Genomic DNA, 17,277 nt, shown 5'->3' with positions numbered 1-17,277 from the left:
TACCCTTGTTCATCAATATATTTCATTTTGAACTACGAATAAATAATTGGAAAACTATATAAACGATACAAGTGTCTTAAAATCTTCTCAAGCAATATGAATGGAATTCCCGACGAAGAGAATCCTCACGAAGAAGATGACGGTGAGCAAATTAAATCATACATTTTCAAAAACACGGATTCTTCATTGCTAGGAAGGAGTTTTGAGTTGTATATCTGAGTGCTTAATTATTCATCTATCGTTACGAGTCTGATTTATGTGATGGTCCTGATTTTTTTCAAGATGTATACCCATATAATTTTTATATAGACAACGCTGAATGATTAGAATCTAGAATATAATTTTTGATATACATGTATTTCCTCTTCTCTATTTAAGGTTTTGCTACGTCTAATTCTGCATTATTCTTTTACCATTGGTCGGCAATTCTCTGTTCTTGCTAATAAAACCTGACGCAAAGTCTGGAGTCTAGGCAGTTTTCATATTTTTCATGGTTTTTGGGATAAAGATTTTTTTCATATATGAAACAGTTTCTTCGATTTCTTTGATTGAGTTTAATGAACCTAGAACAAACGGTGCTGTCTTAAATTTAGAATATTTACACTACTTTCATTTCGAATTGATTACATCTAGAATAGTTATAAAATCAGCCCAGTTATGCCGAGTTTTTGGTTCATTAGTGCGCAAGCGTTGGAAAATTTAAAATTACTCATGTGATTTACTTTCCTCACGTTATGTAATGATTCGCATGAATCCGAATGCTAACTCGTGTCATATTCACATTGTTTGCTTCTAAAATATCTCTTCCATAAACATATTACTGTATATGTTTTTTCATGACGAAAAAATATGCTCATTCAAAATTTAAAGCTAGAGCATGCACTGAACTTGTTCTACTGCAATTAAATATTTGTTTTCATTTAGGCAAGACTCTCCCGTCTTCACCAACGCCCACTCCTCGTTTCTCTTACCAACAAGAACCTCCACCATACAAGTCAATCAACAAAAGCCGATTGATATTAGAAATCATTATGGTAGTGATCATAATTACCCTACTCATTGCACTTTTGGTTATGATGAATGGCGGATCAGAGGTATTTCAAAATAAATTGCATGATTTATATAGAATATGAAATTCATCAATTACGGTCGTGAGCTTGAATCTTTGTTGTTTTCATACATGCAATACATAAAAAAGTGGTGATAGTGGAGGATGTGTATTTATTTACAACATGTACGCTTTTCATACGCTTTTCATTTTATTCACTTTTTATGATTTCTGTTTTCTAAGACTCACTATATTTCCACTTGCTTTCAGCAAGCCCTAAATGTAAACCTGAGTTGAGAAAACTGCGACACGTGATGAATTTAGTGAGACCAACAAAATCCTCGAGCAAATACTCACCAAAGCAGAAAATATTCGATATAAATCAAATTTATACAATACTCTTATCTTAGAATATTTAACATTTACTGAAACAAACATGGGTAGTTAAATTGTAAACGAGAATAGAACGTAGAATCCATTTTTAATTTTGTTGTAACAACGCACTGTGGCTTGCTGCCCCTTTTCACCGACATAATTACACTCATTGCATATTGAAGCTTTTTTGCAGTGACAATCAGAGCCCAACGTCATGGAAATCGTCAAGCAAATCGCTGATTTTACAAATTCCGTAATTACAATTTTGAATTTCGCAGCAACTATTTTAGCTATATAATGGTTGTAGTATTTTTATTTTTCAAATGACACAAAAAATTGTTAAGATTAAAAGTAATTTTTGGACATTAGGCCACGGACGTTAAATATTGTTCAAGAATTGCTTTATAGCGGAATCTTGCCAAATAAATAGCCATGAGTTGAAGGTTGACAAAAGAAATATTTCTTTAAAAACGACCGATGCAAAAAAGACTCAGGAAAAAGGCTTAAATCGACAAGACTTATCGTGGTGCATGGTATTTATAACAAGATGGATGAATCCCGAAAAAGTTTTTGAATATTTGAAGACATTTTAGACAAGTAAAATTTCGAATCATCATTATCCTTTGATTTGATGACCCCCTTTACCACTAAATAAGATCTTTAAATAGAAAAATCAGAAGTTTTATGTTGTCAAATTTTCCAGCAATTTTCCACCAACTATTTTTTCCGTAAATTTTACAAAATTACGAAAATTACAAAATTGTTGCGATTACCTCGTCTGAAATAGAGTCTTTAATTTTTCCGGGATATCCTAAAACAAAAATTTATTGCCCTTTCCAGTATATTTTATACATGTGTATCCAAACATGACTCGTTTTTTATTCTTAAAATTCACTTCATTATTTTCAGTCGGAAATTGGATTTGCGGATACGTTAATTTGTATTTATCGTCTCGTCTCAGTTGAGCGCTTAACGAGTTTTTCACAATTTATGTATACAGTTCCGGACGAGAAAAATACTCGTTATCGAGATCCTCAGTCACATTTCCAGGGGAATACTTGTGAGATGGGGAGAATTCGCGGAATTATATTTTTCCGACATAATACCGATGTTCACGACTTAAATACCAACGTCATGATGAAGAAAACATGTGGCGATTTTGACCAAATGTGACTTTTCGAGTATGTGCGAATTCCCACCTGTCACTCCCTCCGGGTTTTTCGCCCCCTGTTTTAACGCTCTCGCCGCCAGGGGGCGATACCGCCCACTTTGTGAATCGCTGTGTTAGAGACAGAGTATACTTTATTTTAATCATCACTGGAAACTTCGATTGGGCGATGATGCGGTAAGTATAATTGGTGCTCAGAGGAAATTTTCTTTCGTGGCTTAGTCACGAGTAAAGTGCAGAACATAGTGAGAATTTTTTGTAAAAGGATTAACTGTTGGAATTTCAGCTACCTAGCTAAATACCAACATTCAGATAATCGAATTTTGTAGTTTTTTTAAATTAAAACAGTACAATTTAAAAACTTTTAGGTGGAAAAGACGCCACCACCAACACCAGAAATGAGATCTTGCATGGATTTGAAAGATAACGGGAAAACAACAAGTGGATTTTATCACATCAAACCTGACGATGATTTCGAACCGATTGAGGTAGTTGTTGATATAATATCGAAATTTATTGGAATATATATACTACGGAAGTACCCAATTACGTTATGTAATTGTTTTACTTTTGTCTTTTCTTGTTGCAAACGAAGTGGACTTATATATTGTTACTTGTTTTTGTTTTTGCGGAGTCGAAAATGGCTTTTTCCAATCGCTGGCCAAAGTTTTCAAATTTTTATGTTGGTAAAAATACAAGTGAAAGACTATAAACACTATTTTATAACTTTACTTTGAGCATTATGGAGTTTAGCAAATGCAATATCAAGTGATAACCGGCGAGTGAGTGCTTATAGAACGTTGTGCGTTAGTGTGGCGCCGTATTCATGCCTAAATATTTGGAGCAAAAGGCTATGCATTTTGTTAGATATGCTTCGTTATTTCAGACCTACTGCGACATGTCCACTGACGGAGGAGGGTGGACGTTGGTTGCCAGTGTACATGAAAAAGATATAAAGGGCAAATGTGACATTGATGATCGTTGGACTACTTTTTCAACCGGCGCATATGGTGAAGTCATAATACATATATTTATACAAATATGTTACATCACATATGGCATACCTTATTTAAAATTTATAACAATTCTACATATAAGAAAGAAATCTGAAAAAATACATCTAATAATTAATTGAATTGAGTAATTAATTACTATGTGGATTGAAGTAAAATTCTTGACTATGACGTGCATGACTATGATATATAATAAATATTGTTTTACGTACATTTATTTCCTAATGAAAGTTAACAAAATTTCTACTCGAAATTATTCGAAAAGAAAGCAACATGTAAATTACTCGTTATATAAATGTCAAACGCTATAAAATTATTTAGCATCAGTAAACTAATATTTCCACTCAGTACAGGGAAGTCCCTACTAAAAAAATTACCATAACAGAGGCTCTACAGATAAATTTGAATTATAGTGATGTAAATGGAACACGTTTTTAATATTATCATTAGGTTCAAACAAAACCTATACACAACCCACAATTGCTGAGCATTGAAAAGCAACATATTTATTCGAAGATTTTTCCGACTTCCTGCAAGTGTAGGAAGGCCATTATATCATTGCGTTATAATTAACCAACTCGTTGTATATAATTTAATTAAAGAACTAACAGGAAACAACTTTAATTTAAATTATACATAATAATAACTTCAGTTGAAACCGCCTGGGCAAACAAAAAAGTGTTTGGTGATGTCATGAACTGCACTGATGATGATTACAAAAATTCTGCATACTTTTCTTCTAACGTAAGTATTACATTGATTACTGTTTTCAGTGTGCTTTTAATTAGTCACTATGAGTTCAAAAAGTATTTAGTCAAATTCAAACAAAACGATTCCATTAGATTTGATGAGTTATATTAACAATATGTTTTTACTAAGGGAACTTGGATATTGTGTATTGAACTGCAGGTCCTTTCTCCTTGTTTACTTTCTACTTCGGATCCGTTTGTGGTACTCACCACAAGGATGCTTGAACAAGGATGCTTTTACTTAATATGTTTTTATGCGACATATTTCCATTTTTATTGTATATTAAGAAGACCATTGTTCTTTGGTTGGTAGTTGATATTGTTGACTTTCCCCTTTCCCTCCGAAAACAGCTTTCTAATTTTTGTTGTAGAAGATCAAAGTGTCTTGAAAAGGTTTAACCCTTTCAGACTTTAATAGACTTAACCGGGCCCTTCATTTTGTGCCAAACATGTTCGATTTAACTTGTTCAGGTTTCGCTTTTACATAGTATGGCTCTTCTTTGAGTCTTCAACTCTCCGGTATGTGAGGTTATCTTACCGATTTAAAATGATGTGTGATTCAGGTAATAGTTGGCTAGATGAATATATCTCTAACTATCTCACACTCAAGACACGTTGAAGACTATTTCATTCCATTAGAAACATTTCCAGGCAAAGGACGTAATGATATGGCACGTCTCACCAGAACCATCAAATAAAACAATGAAAATGAGAGCAACACTTCGATACAGAACAACGGATAATTTTCTACACACAACTGGTGGGAATTTAAAATCACTATTTGGAGAGAGATATCCGCTGCAATTTGATGCTGGTAAATTTTATTTATTATTTTGAATTTACATTCCAGCGTAGGAACGTGTACACTTGTGATCTCAGTCTGATTCACATTGATTGGCTTTTATTCAAGGGTGCATTGCTATTTTATTCTTTATATTTAATATATATGGAAAGCCTTATTTTCGGTACAAGTGCAGAGCGCGTTATATTGAAGAAAGATATGTTTTAAACATAAAAATAATGTTATTGAACAGATAAGCTATTTTGAGAGTTCGACGTCGTAGATACTAGGAATTACATACGTTTTTCGAATGTTTGGTTCTCAAGACTGGTGTATATAGTGAAGTTGCAAAATTGCGTATGTCCGTAAGTCATAGGCACATTTCTGCGTAAGTCACAGAGCGCTATTATGACGTCACAAATTAATTTAAATCCGGCTATTGACTATCAATGTCATAACAATATCATTAGGAAGTTCTTTACGTTTTTCTCAAAACTACTAAAAATGACTTGGGCTGTTCGGTTATTAGCGTGACGGTATACAAAAATAACTGCAATGTTGGATTTGCTGAATATACAAAAAATGGAATATAGAAACAATGGGCAACAAAAGTAGTTTTAAATTCAGATTATCAGTGGTTGTGATCTCTATATCAGTTACTTTTATTTGAATTGGTAGTTTAAAATAAGAAATATGAAATTCTTATTTCAGTCTACCCTAAAAAACTGAGTCAATCGAGAGATAAAACTGACAGGGTGCTTGATATTTTGGTTGATCATGCGACTCAAATGAAAAACAAAATACCAGATTGGTTTTCATACAACAATATGTATGAGAGTTATAGCATAAATGGCGGAATCAACAGTTTGTACCTCTATCATGGAAACCAGGTGAGATTGCTTATCTATTGATTTTCTGAAATATATTCAAATATGTTCAAACTCATTTCAATTTTTTGTTATTAGTATGCTTTCTGATAAAAAAACATAATTATGTTGAGTTGTAGTATTATTAAAAGACAGATTAGGTTAATAATATTTTTGTAAACAGTAAACTGTGATCACTTGGGCTGTAAACCTCAAAAAATTATTCGAATTTCGAGTGTAGACTAAAAAATTGATCGAACAACAAAATTGTATTAATTTTTATAGTAACACTCAAATATCAGGTATAAAACATTGTGAACATCCAACATTGGAGAGTCAGAGTCCTGCCTCTGTAGTCTGCAGTTGGAGTATTAGTCCTAATTTATAAAATTTGTGAATCTTTTTTTAAAAATAATAATTTCGATGAATTGTGTCGTTCCCAATCCTTCTATGAAACATGAAAGTAATAGTAACCCTTGGCATGCTTTATTTTCCTGCAAAGATGGCATGATCTCATATAAAGCTGTGATCAGCATGTAACTACGATTATATGCCGACTACGATAAGTCCGGCCTGTGAGAGACCTTGAAACAGTCATAGCATTTGTAAATGGCTCGTGCTTTTTTATCCGTTCAAGTTGTACAATTTAACTTGGCTAGGTTTGATTTGCATATCCCAAGGTTTAATGTTTGCCATCTCCAACGACTTTGTTGTGGTTGTATTCTCAAACGCTTGCCACAGCTTTAATCCACGATTTTAGTAATCTTGAAGCTTCTCATTGAATGTTATTGAAACTATATTTTGTTTCCAGATCTCGGTCTCTGTGAAGAGTCCTCCTCAATCTGAATATGTTACATATGAAAGAAAATTCACGTATGTATTGATTCGTACTATATAATTCTCCCATATTTTAGAATATTTAACTAGTGGCTGAAATGTTATGATTCATTAAATAAATTAAACATTATTTGAGCAAAATGCAATTTTTTTTAACAGCGCCGATAGATACCATTAAAATATACAAATGGCGTACCGCGTCAACGGGTCTTTTCTGTGCTAAACTCTTGTGGTCTATCTTTAGCACTTTGTTATCCCCGAGCCCCAAAATTCAGGGTGAAGCTATCTTTAGAAATTGTTATATTAAGTAAGAATTATAGAAGTTATATTAATTGAATTGTTATATTAAGTAGGTAAGAGCTATGCGTAGCTGGCACAGCCGAGATACACAGTAAGTGAATTCTACTGGCTCTTTGGAAGTCACTCTGTTAAATGGCCCGCAACATCAGTAAAAAAAATTTCGTCTCTCCCTAACATCTATACATACTCCTGGGTTTCAGTTCAACGAGAAATTTTGGCGAATATGGACGCGTGAGCCACTTCGGGCTACCCCCAAGATTTTGAGTTTTATATGTGAGCACACCACACCATAAATCAGAGTATTTCAATATAATAATCATAACAGATGGGAACCTCATGTCCAAAAACAAATTATTGAATTTGACAATATGTTTTTAATAAAAAAAAATGGTTATATTGTATTGTGAGCCTCAGAAATATCGTGCGTCATACGAAATTTTAGGACATTTAGTAATCTATGTAGATACGTTATCTACATTAACATGTCGCGCTTTGCATGATACCAATAAATAACTTTCTGAAGGCCAAATACGAAATAGCGATCGGCTTATCGATCTTCCCTCCAAAAAAATTATTAATCGATTAATTTATAACTCTCTAATTATACTACATAATTCATCCAAAATCAATAGGCTCCTGGTTTGAGATATGATTAATGCACATGCAAAATTGGAGCACATGGAGCAGATTCAACCTTTCCTGAGATATCGCGTAACATACGAAAGTGGTCAACAGACAGACAGACAAACAAAAAATAACTATCAACATACTTACCGATCAAGATCGATAAGTAATAATGTTAGTCATCACGTGCGCCACACGACGGCCCTCTTAATCTCATATTGTTTCATATAGAAGAAAATTCAGAGACGGTAGACGAAGAACGGTCTTGATTCGTACAGTCTATTTCCAACGTATATTTCAGAATATTTCACTAGCGTGTCTATCAAAAACACAAGAACGGTTTCGCAGAATATATCGACATTTCAAATTGAAAACGAACAAATTTTTCCAAATGACGCCATAGTATCTTAAATGTTCAAATTGTTCGCCTGTTCAAATTAAATACTATTTGTATTTTTGTGGCATAGAATTGGCGACTCAAGCGTAAATACTGCCAAAACGGAGCCATTCATTTTTGTGTCGGCATTTGAGAACAAAGATGGAAGAAAAGATTTTGAAATACAGGTGAGACAGATATCATAATTTTGCCAGTTTAAGAATATACTTGGGTTTCTTCATTTTATTTATCTGACAATATACATATCGATTTTTTATTTTTAAAACTGAACTGCCTCGTGTATTGTAGGTCCATGTCTAGAACATGGGTGTTTTAATCCAGTACTATTAAACGTACTTTAGCGGAGTAATCCCACTGACTCCTTCACAGGTCAAAAGCAAACAAAAATTGTGATTCCAAATGTTCGTATATTGCAAAGTTGAACAATCAAAATTGAATCCAAAGCAGAAAAATTGAAATATACCCTTAAACCTTAATAAAAGTTATACAGTTGAAATCCAATACAGTAATCTAACAAAAGGGACAACAATAACATTATATTCTCAAATTTCGATCAGGGGTCGAAATACGTCACAAATCGGTCGAAACTTTGCTTAAAACCCTTTTACCCTCCAATGTCGAGATATTGGAAAATATCGTCACGCTAATAACCGAATTGCGTAAGTCATTTTTAGCGATTTTGAGTTTTTTTTATAAAATAGGTATTTATGTAATGCTGCGCACCTGTCTGTTAACTCAGATTTTATTTTAAGAATTCCGAAACCCCTAAAAATGGAGATTTAGTATGACATGCACATTTGTGCAATTGTTTCGTCATAATGAATTATCATGGTTCCCGCAGGACTATTGTGACGTCACAAAGGCAAAATAACCTCGCCGAAGTATTTTCGAGTTTTTGCATCTCGGATGCTAGCTTAGCGCGTATTAATTTGAATTTACACTACAGTATAGGAAGACGTGCACTTGTGATATTCACTGTCCGAGTCCAATTCCCCTTGGTTGGCTTTATATTGGGTGCATTGCTGTTTTATTCTTTATATTTAATCATAGTCTTATTTCGGTGGATTTGCAGAACGTGTTATATTGATGAAATATATATTTTTAAACAGGAAAAATAATGTAATTAAAACAGATTAGCTATTTTGGGGATTAGACATTGTAGATACTGGGAATTACATTCGTTTCTGGAATGTTTAGTTTGGTGCATATAGTAAAGTTGCAAAATTGTCCCCAAGTCATAGACACATTTGTGCCTGAGTCACAGTGCGCCATTATGACGTCACTTAACTGCGTCATATAAACTAACTTAAATCCGGCTACGATCAAAAAATTGAACCATGGCAAATGATTGACTCTAAATGGCATAACAATATCATTAGGAAGTTTTTTACGTTTTTCTCGAAACTGCTAAAAATGACTTACGCAATTCGGTTATTAGCGTGACGATATGTCATACTTGGTCATAACGTAGTAATAATATGTTATTTTCCGTTTATGCTGTGACCAAAGTATTTCCACACTAACTAAAATCATTTTAATTAAGCACTAAACTATGATCCATGCTTGATCCGTGTGTTTGTAATCACGGTGAACGCATCATTTTTTTCGTATATTTTCTATTTTACTACAAGGTGAATTTTATTTGTGTAAGTATTTCAAAGCTTAGAAATATACAAAGAATTTTTCATTACTCATTACTTGAATGAGAAGTATTTTGAACGAGCGAGTAACCGTCTTCCGCACATAATAAACAAACAAGGATACGAGACAGCTCACGAAAACAAGCGATCAAATTCTCTTCGATATCTCGTATTTCGTTCCCCTTCAGACGCTCAGTCTAGCCTTGTTTGAAAGGGGACGTAGTGCTCTTTCATGAGAGAACTCTTCATCTCTTTTATCTAGCACATGTTCACCACAACGCTAATAATGGGAAGACTTTTTCTCAACAATTTTTGAAATTCCCTTTTTTATTATCGGCATAGAGTAGAGAGAATACAAGCTACATGACCCGGGCGGCTGTTAGAGGAAAGCGACATAAACAAGCTTTTCACCGGGATTTCGGGGATGCTTCTCCACGTTTTAATTAATTAATTATGTCATATTATGAAATAAGTATGAAAATTCGCTCAGGACCATTGGAGAAAAGGGGTTTTAATTAAGGCTCTGCTTGCCGCGATAAATCACCACCAGCGACAAGGGCAAATGACCCGTTTTATTGAACTCAACATAGTATTACCACGAAAGGGTTAAATAGGATTAAAATTCATAGTAACATTCCACATTTGGTACAGTATAGATGACATCATTTGGTTATTTAACTTTTTTTCATAATTTGGCTAAGTATTTCAAATTGAGGATTATCACGAATCCAAGGCACAAAAGCAAAGTTTGTTCAGCCATGAGTGTAAATTTTTTTATTGATCGTATACTTGTTTTAATTTAAGTGTGTAGATCGTAACGTAAACCGGAGTGAAATATTTAATTTTCCCCCTTCCATTTGATTCGTCCTCGAGACAAACTTCAATTTGCTTTTTTTCCTTACATATATTCTTTCATTGATAATAGCATCCTCATTATCTCACATGACAATAAGTCATAAGATTGTTGTTCTGATATCGGCATCGAAGAAATATGGCAAATAAAACTGACTGCCAATTGCAATTTGTGCGGCTTGAATTCTCTATAAAACAGAGAAGCTTTGGGGAAAGATAACCTAAGAATAAGGGTGATACTGGTGATTTTTTTTGTTTCAGACTTCCGGATATTATATCAATTCTAATGCATTCACCGGTGGCAAAGGTAGTATAACAAAAGGCAATTTCCAATTGGATTATCTAACGTCCATAGCTTACTCACCCGGAAACACGCATCCAGGGCTTGGGGAATATTATTTTGTTGTTCACAGCAAAAAGGTGATTTATGATGTATTTTAAATTGGTAAAAAGTACTAAATTATGACATGATATCATTAGAGAGATCAAAAAAATTCAGATTACACTAAGAATAAGTGATGAAAATATTAATAATGCTTTATACGAGCATCACTTGATTACAAGCTATTCTATCTGTGATAATTGATGTTATGTTATAATTGATAGTTATTTTGGAATGTTAATTCCAGCATGCTTTCGGGATAGATCTGTATCCAATACCGATATGAAATACCTCAAAAACCGCACATAATTCAACTAAATGTTGCGAATCTACAAGTTTTTTTTTCTTAGCCGAGAATGAGTTTGTCACTCTATATTTCATTAATATATACGAGATAGAATATATGGTGACCGTACATTTGAACCCACGTACATTTGAACCCATGTGTATATCCGCGGGTTCAATCAATATGCGGGTGCTACAACCCTTGGGTCAGGGTTAGTATGGGTTCAAATATCCGCAAAACAAAATAAAAAGATTCATAGATGCAATAGTATGCAGGTGCAATTGTCGTGGGTTCAAACGTACGGAAACCAGAATATATGTCTGTGTATGTGTTTACATTTACATAGTTTAAATATAATTGTGATTCACTTACTACTCTTTTTATTTTATTTTTGTAGTATTGGAATTCTGTAAAACCAACGGAGTTACAAAATCCAATTCAATCTATATTTTCCACAACAGTTATATTCAATGGAAAACCTTCAAATGTCGTCATAGGTTACCTTCTGTTGACGAGGTAAAAATAATGAAATGACTAATTATTTTTTTGTATAGTTTCATTTTTCGAAAGAGCTAATAAAGTGTTTTAGGGCTGAAACATATGCCAAGTTGTGATTAAATCACTTCTTCAAATCGCGAATATATCGCACGTTGTTTCGTACATGAAATTACGACAAAATCCAACAATTGATTAATTTCTTCTGCTGACCCAAGCAGTTATCACGATTGAGTCCGGAACATTTGTGAGCTGAAAATCACAATTTGCGTTTTCATCGTTGTGCTTAAACGCGAATTCGCTTCCAAAAAAAGAAAACTAATGTGAGTTTATATCATAACGCTATCATAACTCATCACTTGCCAAATTTTTTTTAATGTATAACTAATAACCAATTAACTTTTAAGAAAGTTAAGGTTGTAGAAAAACAACTCATTGATCTCAGGCGCTTGAGCAAGAACTAACGGGACAGCTTGAATGCGCTTCAGGCGTGTCTGGACATGCTCTTCTTTAAAGAGATACCGCGGAAAGCCCATGTTGATCGGCTGAAAAACAGTATCTATGATATTAGTTTTACGCAGGCCAGCAATGTACAATGTACAATGTACTGAAAAAAAAATGGTGGAACTAACGGGGAAATCGGCTATATAAAGTACATAGATTTATTTCAACTCAGTCGAAGAAAATTTTTATCGTGTATTTGAATTGAAATTTAAATGTTTAAAAGTAGTGAATGACTAAATATTTTTAGCCGTTTGGAGAATAATTTGCTAATCTGAAGCTTCATCACTGGTGATCATAAAATTATCTCGTTTGTTGAACAATCAACTGCTCAAAATCGACCATGTTTTGCTCGTTAATCAGAATTGACCAATTATATATTCCTTTTGCGATTTTTAGTTGGATCACAGCAGGGTCACTGATAACTGCAGTGCATTCGAATAAATAGACGTTATATTCCTGGATGTTCAATTTGCGTTTCATCTTAGCTGAAATGCGAATGACAATTTGTCTCGTACCATTTCCTGTTTCTCAATCTCTTGAGCAGTGTTTAGGGCTGATAGGCACGTTTCATTATTTTTGTTTATAGACAAACTGGGAAAAGAATTGAAAAATCACATCTTGATGATCTGTCAACTTATATTCTGGATATATTCATGCCATTGGAGGATTTATTTGGTCCGAGTGAGTGTTGGTTTTTATTTTAATTGTTTTCTTGAGCAGTGTATGAAGATGTGGTTAAATTTTCTATATCGTAAATGATATCAACTGAAAGGACGAGGACAAATTACCGTTGTAAACTAACAGATCATATCATTAGGATCATTAATATATGTCATTAATATATGTCATTAATATATGTATTGATTGGCCAAGCATTATATTGAAGAACCTTTACAATTTATCGTTATCTTTCTGTTGTTATCTGAAAGTAAATAGCGCACATTGGTGCCACATATTTTTCAGACCCGAGTATTTTTATTTATGAACAAATTATGCAATCTTTTTATTTTATTGCATTTTATACCTGGAAAAAATGTTTTTAATGTGATGTTTTAATGTAATTTATCCTTGTTGCTATTGTATTCAGAAAAAACAGTTCAGAATGGGCTGATCGCTCCGATAACATTCGATAAAGGAAATGATACCGATATCCTGAATATGATCCCGCCAAAATTCAGAGAATATGTTGAACCTGGTTTTCTACAGTTTCGAGCCTATGCTGAAAATGGATACCCAAATGCCATGTGCCTTGGAGTCAGGTAATCTTATTCACTGTTTTGCCTACTTGTTTTAGAGAATTCATTGAATATCTCCATATTGTCACTCAGCAAACATGTTGTTGGCTATGCCTTAGCTCTGTATAAAATAGAAACAACATATCAAGTGGGACATAACAACAATATGATATGTATCAGATCTTGATGGCTGATTGGTAGTGTATGCAGTGCTATCGGACAATTATTAGGCTACATTTTACATTACCACAGACTTTGTGAAAACTTTATATGTTTAAAGAATTGCATTTTCAACTCCATGTCCTCCAACTTCACATGTTTTCAACTCCAATATATACCTGATATTTAGTTTATGACGTGTTTCATTCAATTCCATTTTTTACCCAGAATGAAAGTAAACTTACCTCAGCATATCTGCATTGGAGGACTTGCAAACAGCTTGAATGAGTTTGGAACTTGCAGTGATTTTACAGGTAACCTGATCAAAGTGCATTGTGACATAAATTATGTTGTGCATGTGATACTTGTAGTTTTATAAAATTATTGAATTAGAATCATTCAGTAACTTTTTCAACCAACAAACAACTTTTCGTTGCCTAGGCTGGGCAGGAAAAAGCACCGACAACATAGATAAGGATGAGGCAACCGGACATGCCCATTCGCAGAAGGAAATCTCGTCATCAATATTAATTTTCTACCGTTAGATATCATCGAGAAAATACGGACATATTGAATTATATATTTACTATACAACGTTCCAGATATAGCACTTGCTTCTTTATTAGTTGTAGTTGTAATAAGCAAAAAATTGACATAGGTTTTACTCAAAGTTTGAAATTGAAACATTTTAAAAGTAGACAGATAGTAGGCTATTTTGTTTGAAGGTATAACTTTTGTTGTTGTCGACGCTGTCTTTTACTTTAATGTGCAAATATAAATAATATACTGCTTCAAGGTATAAAATATTCCTATTTAATTTATAATATAAATTCATATTCATAAATTGAATATTCATGAATTCATAATATAAATTCATATCATGAATGAATTTTGTTCACCTCAAATTTAGAGAATTTTATGTATGATAACATAATGACTGATACCTCGTTCTCATTACCAGTTATGCTTCAAAAATTCTTTTCAACCAAAATTATAACCCCAACAGTAAAAATGTATTTTTCTTTTTGATGAAAAAATAGATGCAGTTGGAACAGTGAATATAGCAACACTAACTATCACATATTGTGCTCGGGCTTAGTTACTAGTATTTGAGTCGCAAATTCAAAGCTTTCCATCCCCACGAGAAATTACCGTAATCACAGTTTCCAACTTCAAAGTTTAAGTCTAGGTTGAAATTGACTAAAATCGAATGGAGTTTATTTTTTCAAAATTTTGAATTGTGGATCGTCGGAGGCAAAATCTTTGTCATACCTTATTGGGATGATTTTTCTAGGGCCTAGAACGACTTCCACAGCCTGTGATAGACAACAAAAATAATGAAATCTCATTCCGTTACATATTTATCATATGCTTGATTTTCCTTATATTTTTATTTACTGCAATTCACAAAGTAGCATATGGTGGTAAAATAAACTTAACAACAATGTAATGAAAAAAGGAAAAAACTAAAGCATATTCTCAGTTTCGTCGTGGTTAGTCATCGTTTCAATTTTTGTTATTCGAGATATTTCATCAATTTTAGTTTTATTTATTTGGCTTTTTCTAATTATTTACATCGAAGAAACTATTGCCATCTTTGTGTCTTTTAGATATCAATCATAATAAAAGATCCTACCACCATGAACGTATTATTATTTTCTAAATAGTATCATCTGATATCCAAAAGTTATTTTGAAATCAACATCGTTGTCCATTAGTTCATCTTTGCACACAAGCTTTTTGATAGAATCGCCGAATTGCTCCAGTGGGTCTACGGAAGGATTCGATATCATATACGTTGAATATTCACCTAAAGTGGCCATGAATTTTTTGAAAGATGGCAAATTGTATGCTTTATCCATATCGGGACAAGAAACCCATTTCTTCGATGTATTGTTTATTTCGTTAAATATTTCCTGATAACCTTTCAACTTTGACTTTTCATGACCTTCACAGTCATTAACAAATTTCGTCACAATTTCAAAAAATTTGGATTGCAAATTACCATGATTGTCATCGCTGGATTTTATGTTTAACAAAAGGTAGGTATAAATAGCAACACATCCATTAGTTTTCAATACTCGATTACATTCGCGTTCGAATGTCGGTAAGTTCAGCCAATGTGCAGCAGTTGCACAGCTCACAAGGTCCAAGCTATTGTCTTAAACGGGAAAATAGTTATCATGAATAAGTTGGTACGATACGTTATTCTTTTCATTAAACCTACAAGCAATTTCAATTTGACTTTCACTTATATCAATTCCAAGTACCGATCGAAAATGCTCTGCAAACATGTGTGTAGCTTGTCCACTGCCACAGTCAACGTCAATCATGGTATCAAACGTGTTTAGGTTTTCTGCATTTGTTTCTTCCATATACTGCAAAATAGTTTTTAGAATGAATGGAGGATATCCAGGTCGATACTTAATATATTCTTCCGCTAGTTGTTTATCTTCGTATATTCGGATTATGTCACTATTACTACTTGTACCAGACATTTTTGTAGCTTTGCGTAACATTAGAAAAATAAGTATAAAACGTATTGGTTAGATTGATAATGCGTTCGATGTACCACGCCAAATCGTTGACATTGCGAGATATTATCACGCAATGTCACGGCGTTCGCAGTACAACACTAACGTCTATTCACATGCTACGTTTGTCCCGATAAATATAGCATTGGGGTTGGGCGTAGGATTTAGTTACGTCGCATTGTCGACGACAAGCTATCAACGAAATAAAGCGGGGCGAAGAGAATATATATGACTGAATCAGGATACCAAAACCCTGAAATCAAATAACAAATAAACATGCATAGCATGTATGATAATAAACAAAGTAAATCATATTTTTAATTGCTATGGCCAGTTTAGCCATTGACTAGCTTAGTTACGCCAATTTTACTTTCAACAAAATCACTAACATTGTAGAATGGAATAGCATATGATTAGGCTTAATTACTACCATTAACCAATCAGCCATCACGACCCCTGAAGGGTAGTTATGGTTAGGTCATGTTAGCGTCAATATTAAGCCCAGACTGTATCCCTTTTTCGATCTTCGCCGTATTCATTGAAACCTGGCACAACAAGTAGGCCTACTTAATTTTCAACATTAATCTCTTGATCTACTTTTACTACGTTTCGCCAATTTTCCTTTACGTATATATATCTAGGTAAGAAATATTTAGAACACATTTGATTTACAAACCAAATATAATTTCCAATAACACCTGAAATAATTCGAATTAAAGCTGTATTTCCTAGTTTGTCAAACTACATTGGTATGTCCCAGTTAATAATTTACTAAAGAGGAAAGGCGACAGTGCAACGACTTCGCCTTCCGTGGGCAAGCCATGCTAGATTCCCGATAACGCGCTCGTAAATTTGCTGCTGGGTTAGAGTTTAAATCTAACATGTTTTGATAGTAATCGATTCGGAACCAAAATCTAATCGTTTACTGCTCAAGGGTGGGTGCTGAAGACGAAACATGATCTGAAAAGGACATTGAGGTAAACCCAAATTTTGAACATACACTAGAAATGCATGTGTACACAAAAGCTGTCG

The 17,277-nt window shown here is 33.5% G+C and overlaps 2 protein-coding genes across 2 annotated transcripts; one reads left to right on the top strand and one right to left on the bottom strand.

Annotated features, from left to right (window-relative positions):
* The first annotated feature begins 96 nt into the window (after positions 1-96).
* Positions 97-15,361, top strand: LOC120328624 (uncharacterized). Its single transcript, XM_078114677.1, has 16 exons — positions 97-142; positions 925-1,094; positions 2,712-2,768; positions 2,960-3,079; positions 3,478-3,601; positions 4,257-4,348; positions 5,005-5,167; positions 5,846-6,024; positions 6,812-6,873; positions 8,229-8,325; positions 10,912-11,070; positions 11,716-11,834; positions 12,904-12,998; positions 13,405-13,576; positions 13,940-14,025; positions 14,153-15,361. Exons 1-16 carry the CDS (start codon positions 97-99, stop codon positions 14,254-14,256), a joined length of 1,845 nt encoding a protein of 614 aa, XP_077970803.1. The 3' UTR covers positions 14,257-15,361.
* Positions 15,362-15,363: 2 nt separating this feature from the next.
* Positions 15,364-16,209, bottom strand: LOC120328621 (putative methyltransferase DDB_G0268948). Its single transcript, XM_039395151.2, has 2 exons — positions 15,939-16,209; positions 15,364-15,872 (listed from the first exon to the last, which is right to left on the bottom strand). Exons 1-2 carry the CDS (start codon positions 16,207-16,209, stop codon positions 15,364-15,366), a joined length of 780 nt encoding a protein of 259 aa, XP_039251085.2.
* Positions 16,210-17,277: the final 1,068 nt, after the last annotated feature.

The sequence above is a fragment of the Styela clava genome, chromosome 7, assembly GCF_964204865.1.
Source record: "Styela clava chromosome 7, kaStyClav1.hap1.2, whole genome shotgun sequence".
NCBI lineage: Eukaryota > Metazoa > Chordata > Ascidiacea > Stolidobranchia > Styelidae > Styela > Styela clava.
The sequence above is the reverse complement of the archived record's forward strand: the minus strand, read 5'-3'. Positions and strand labels throughout refer to the sequence as shown.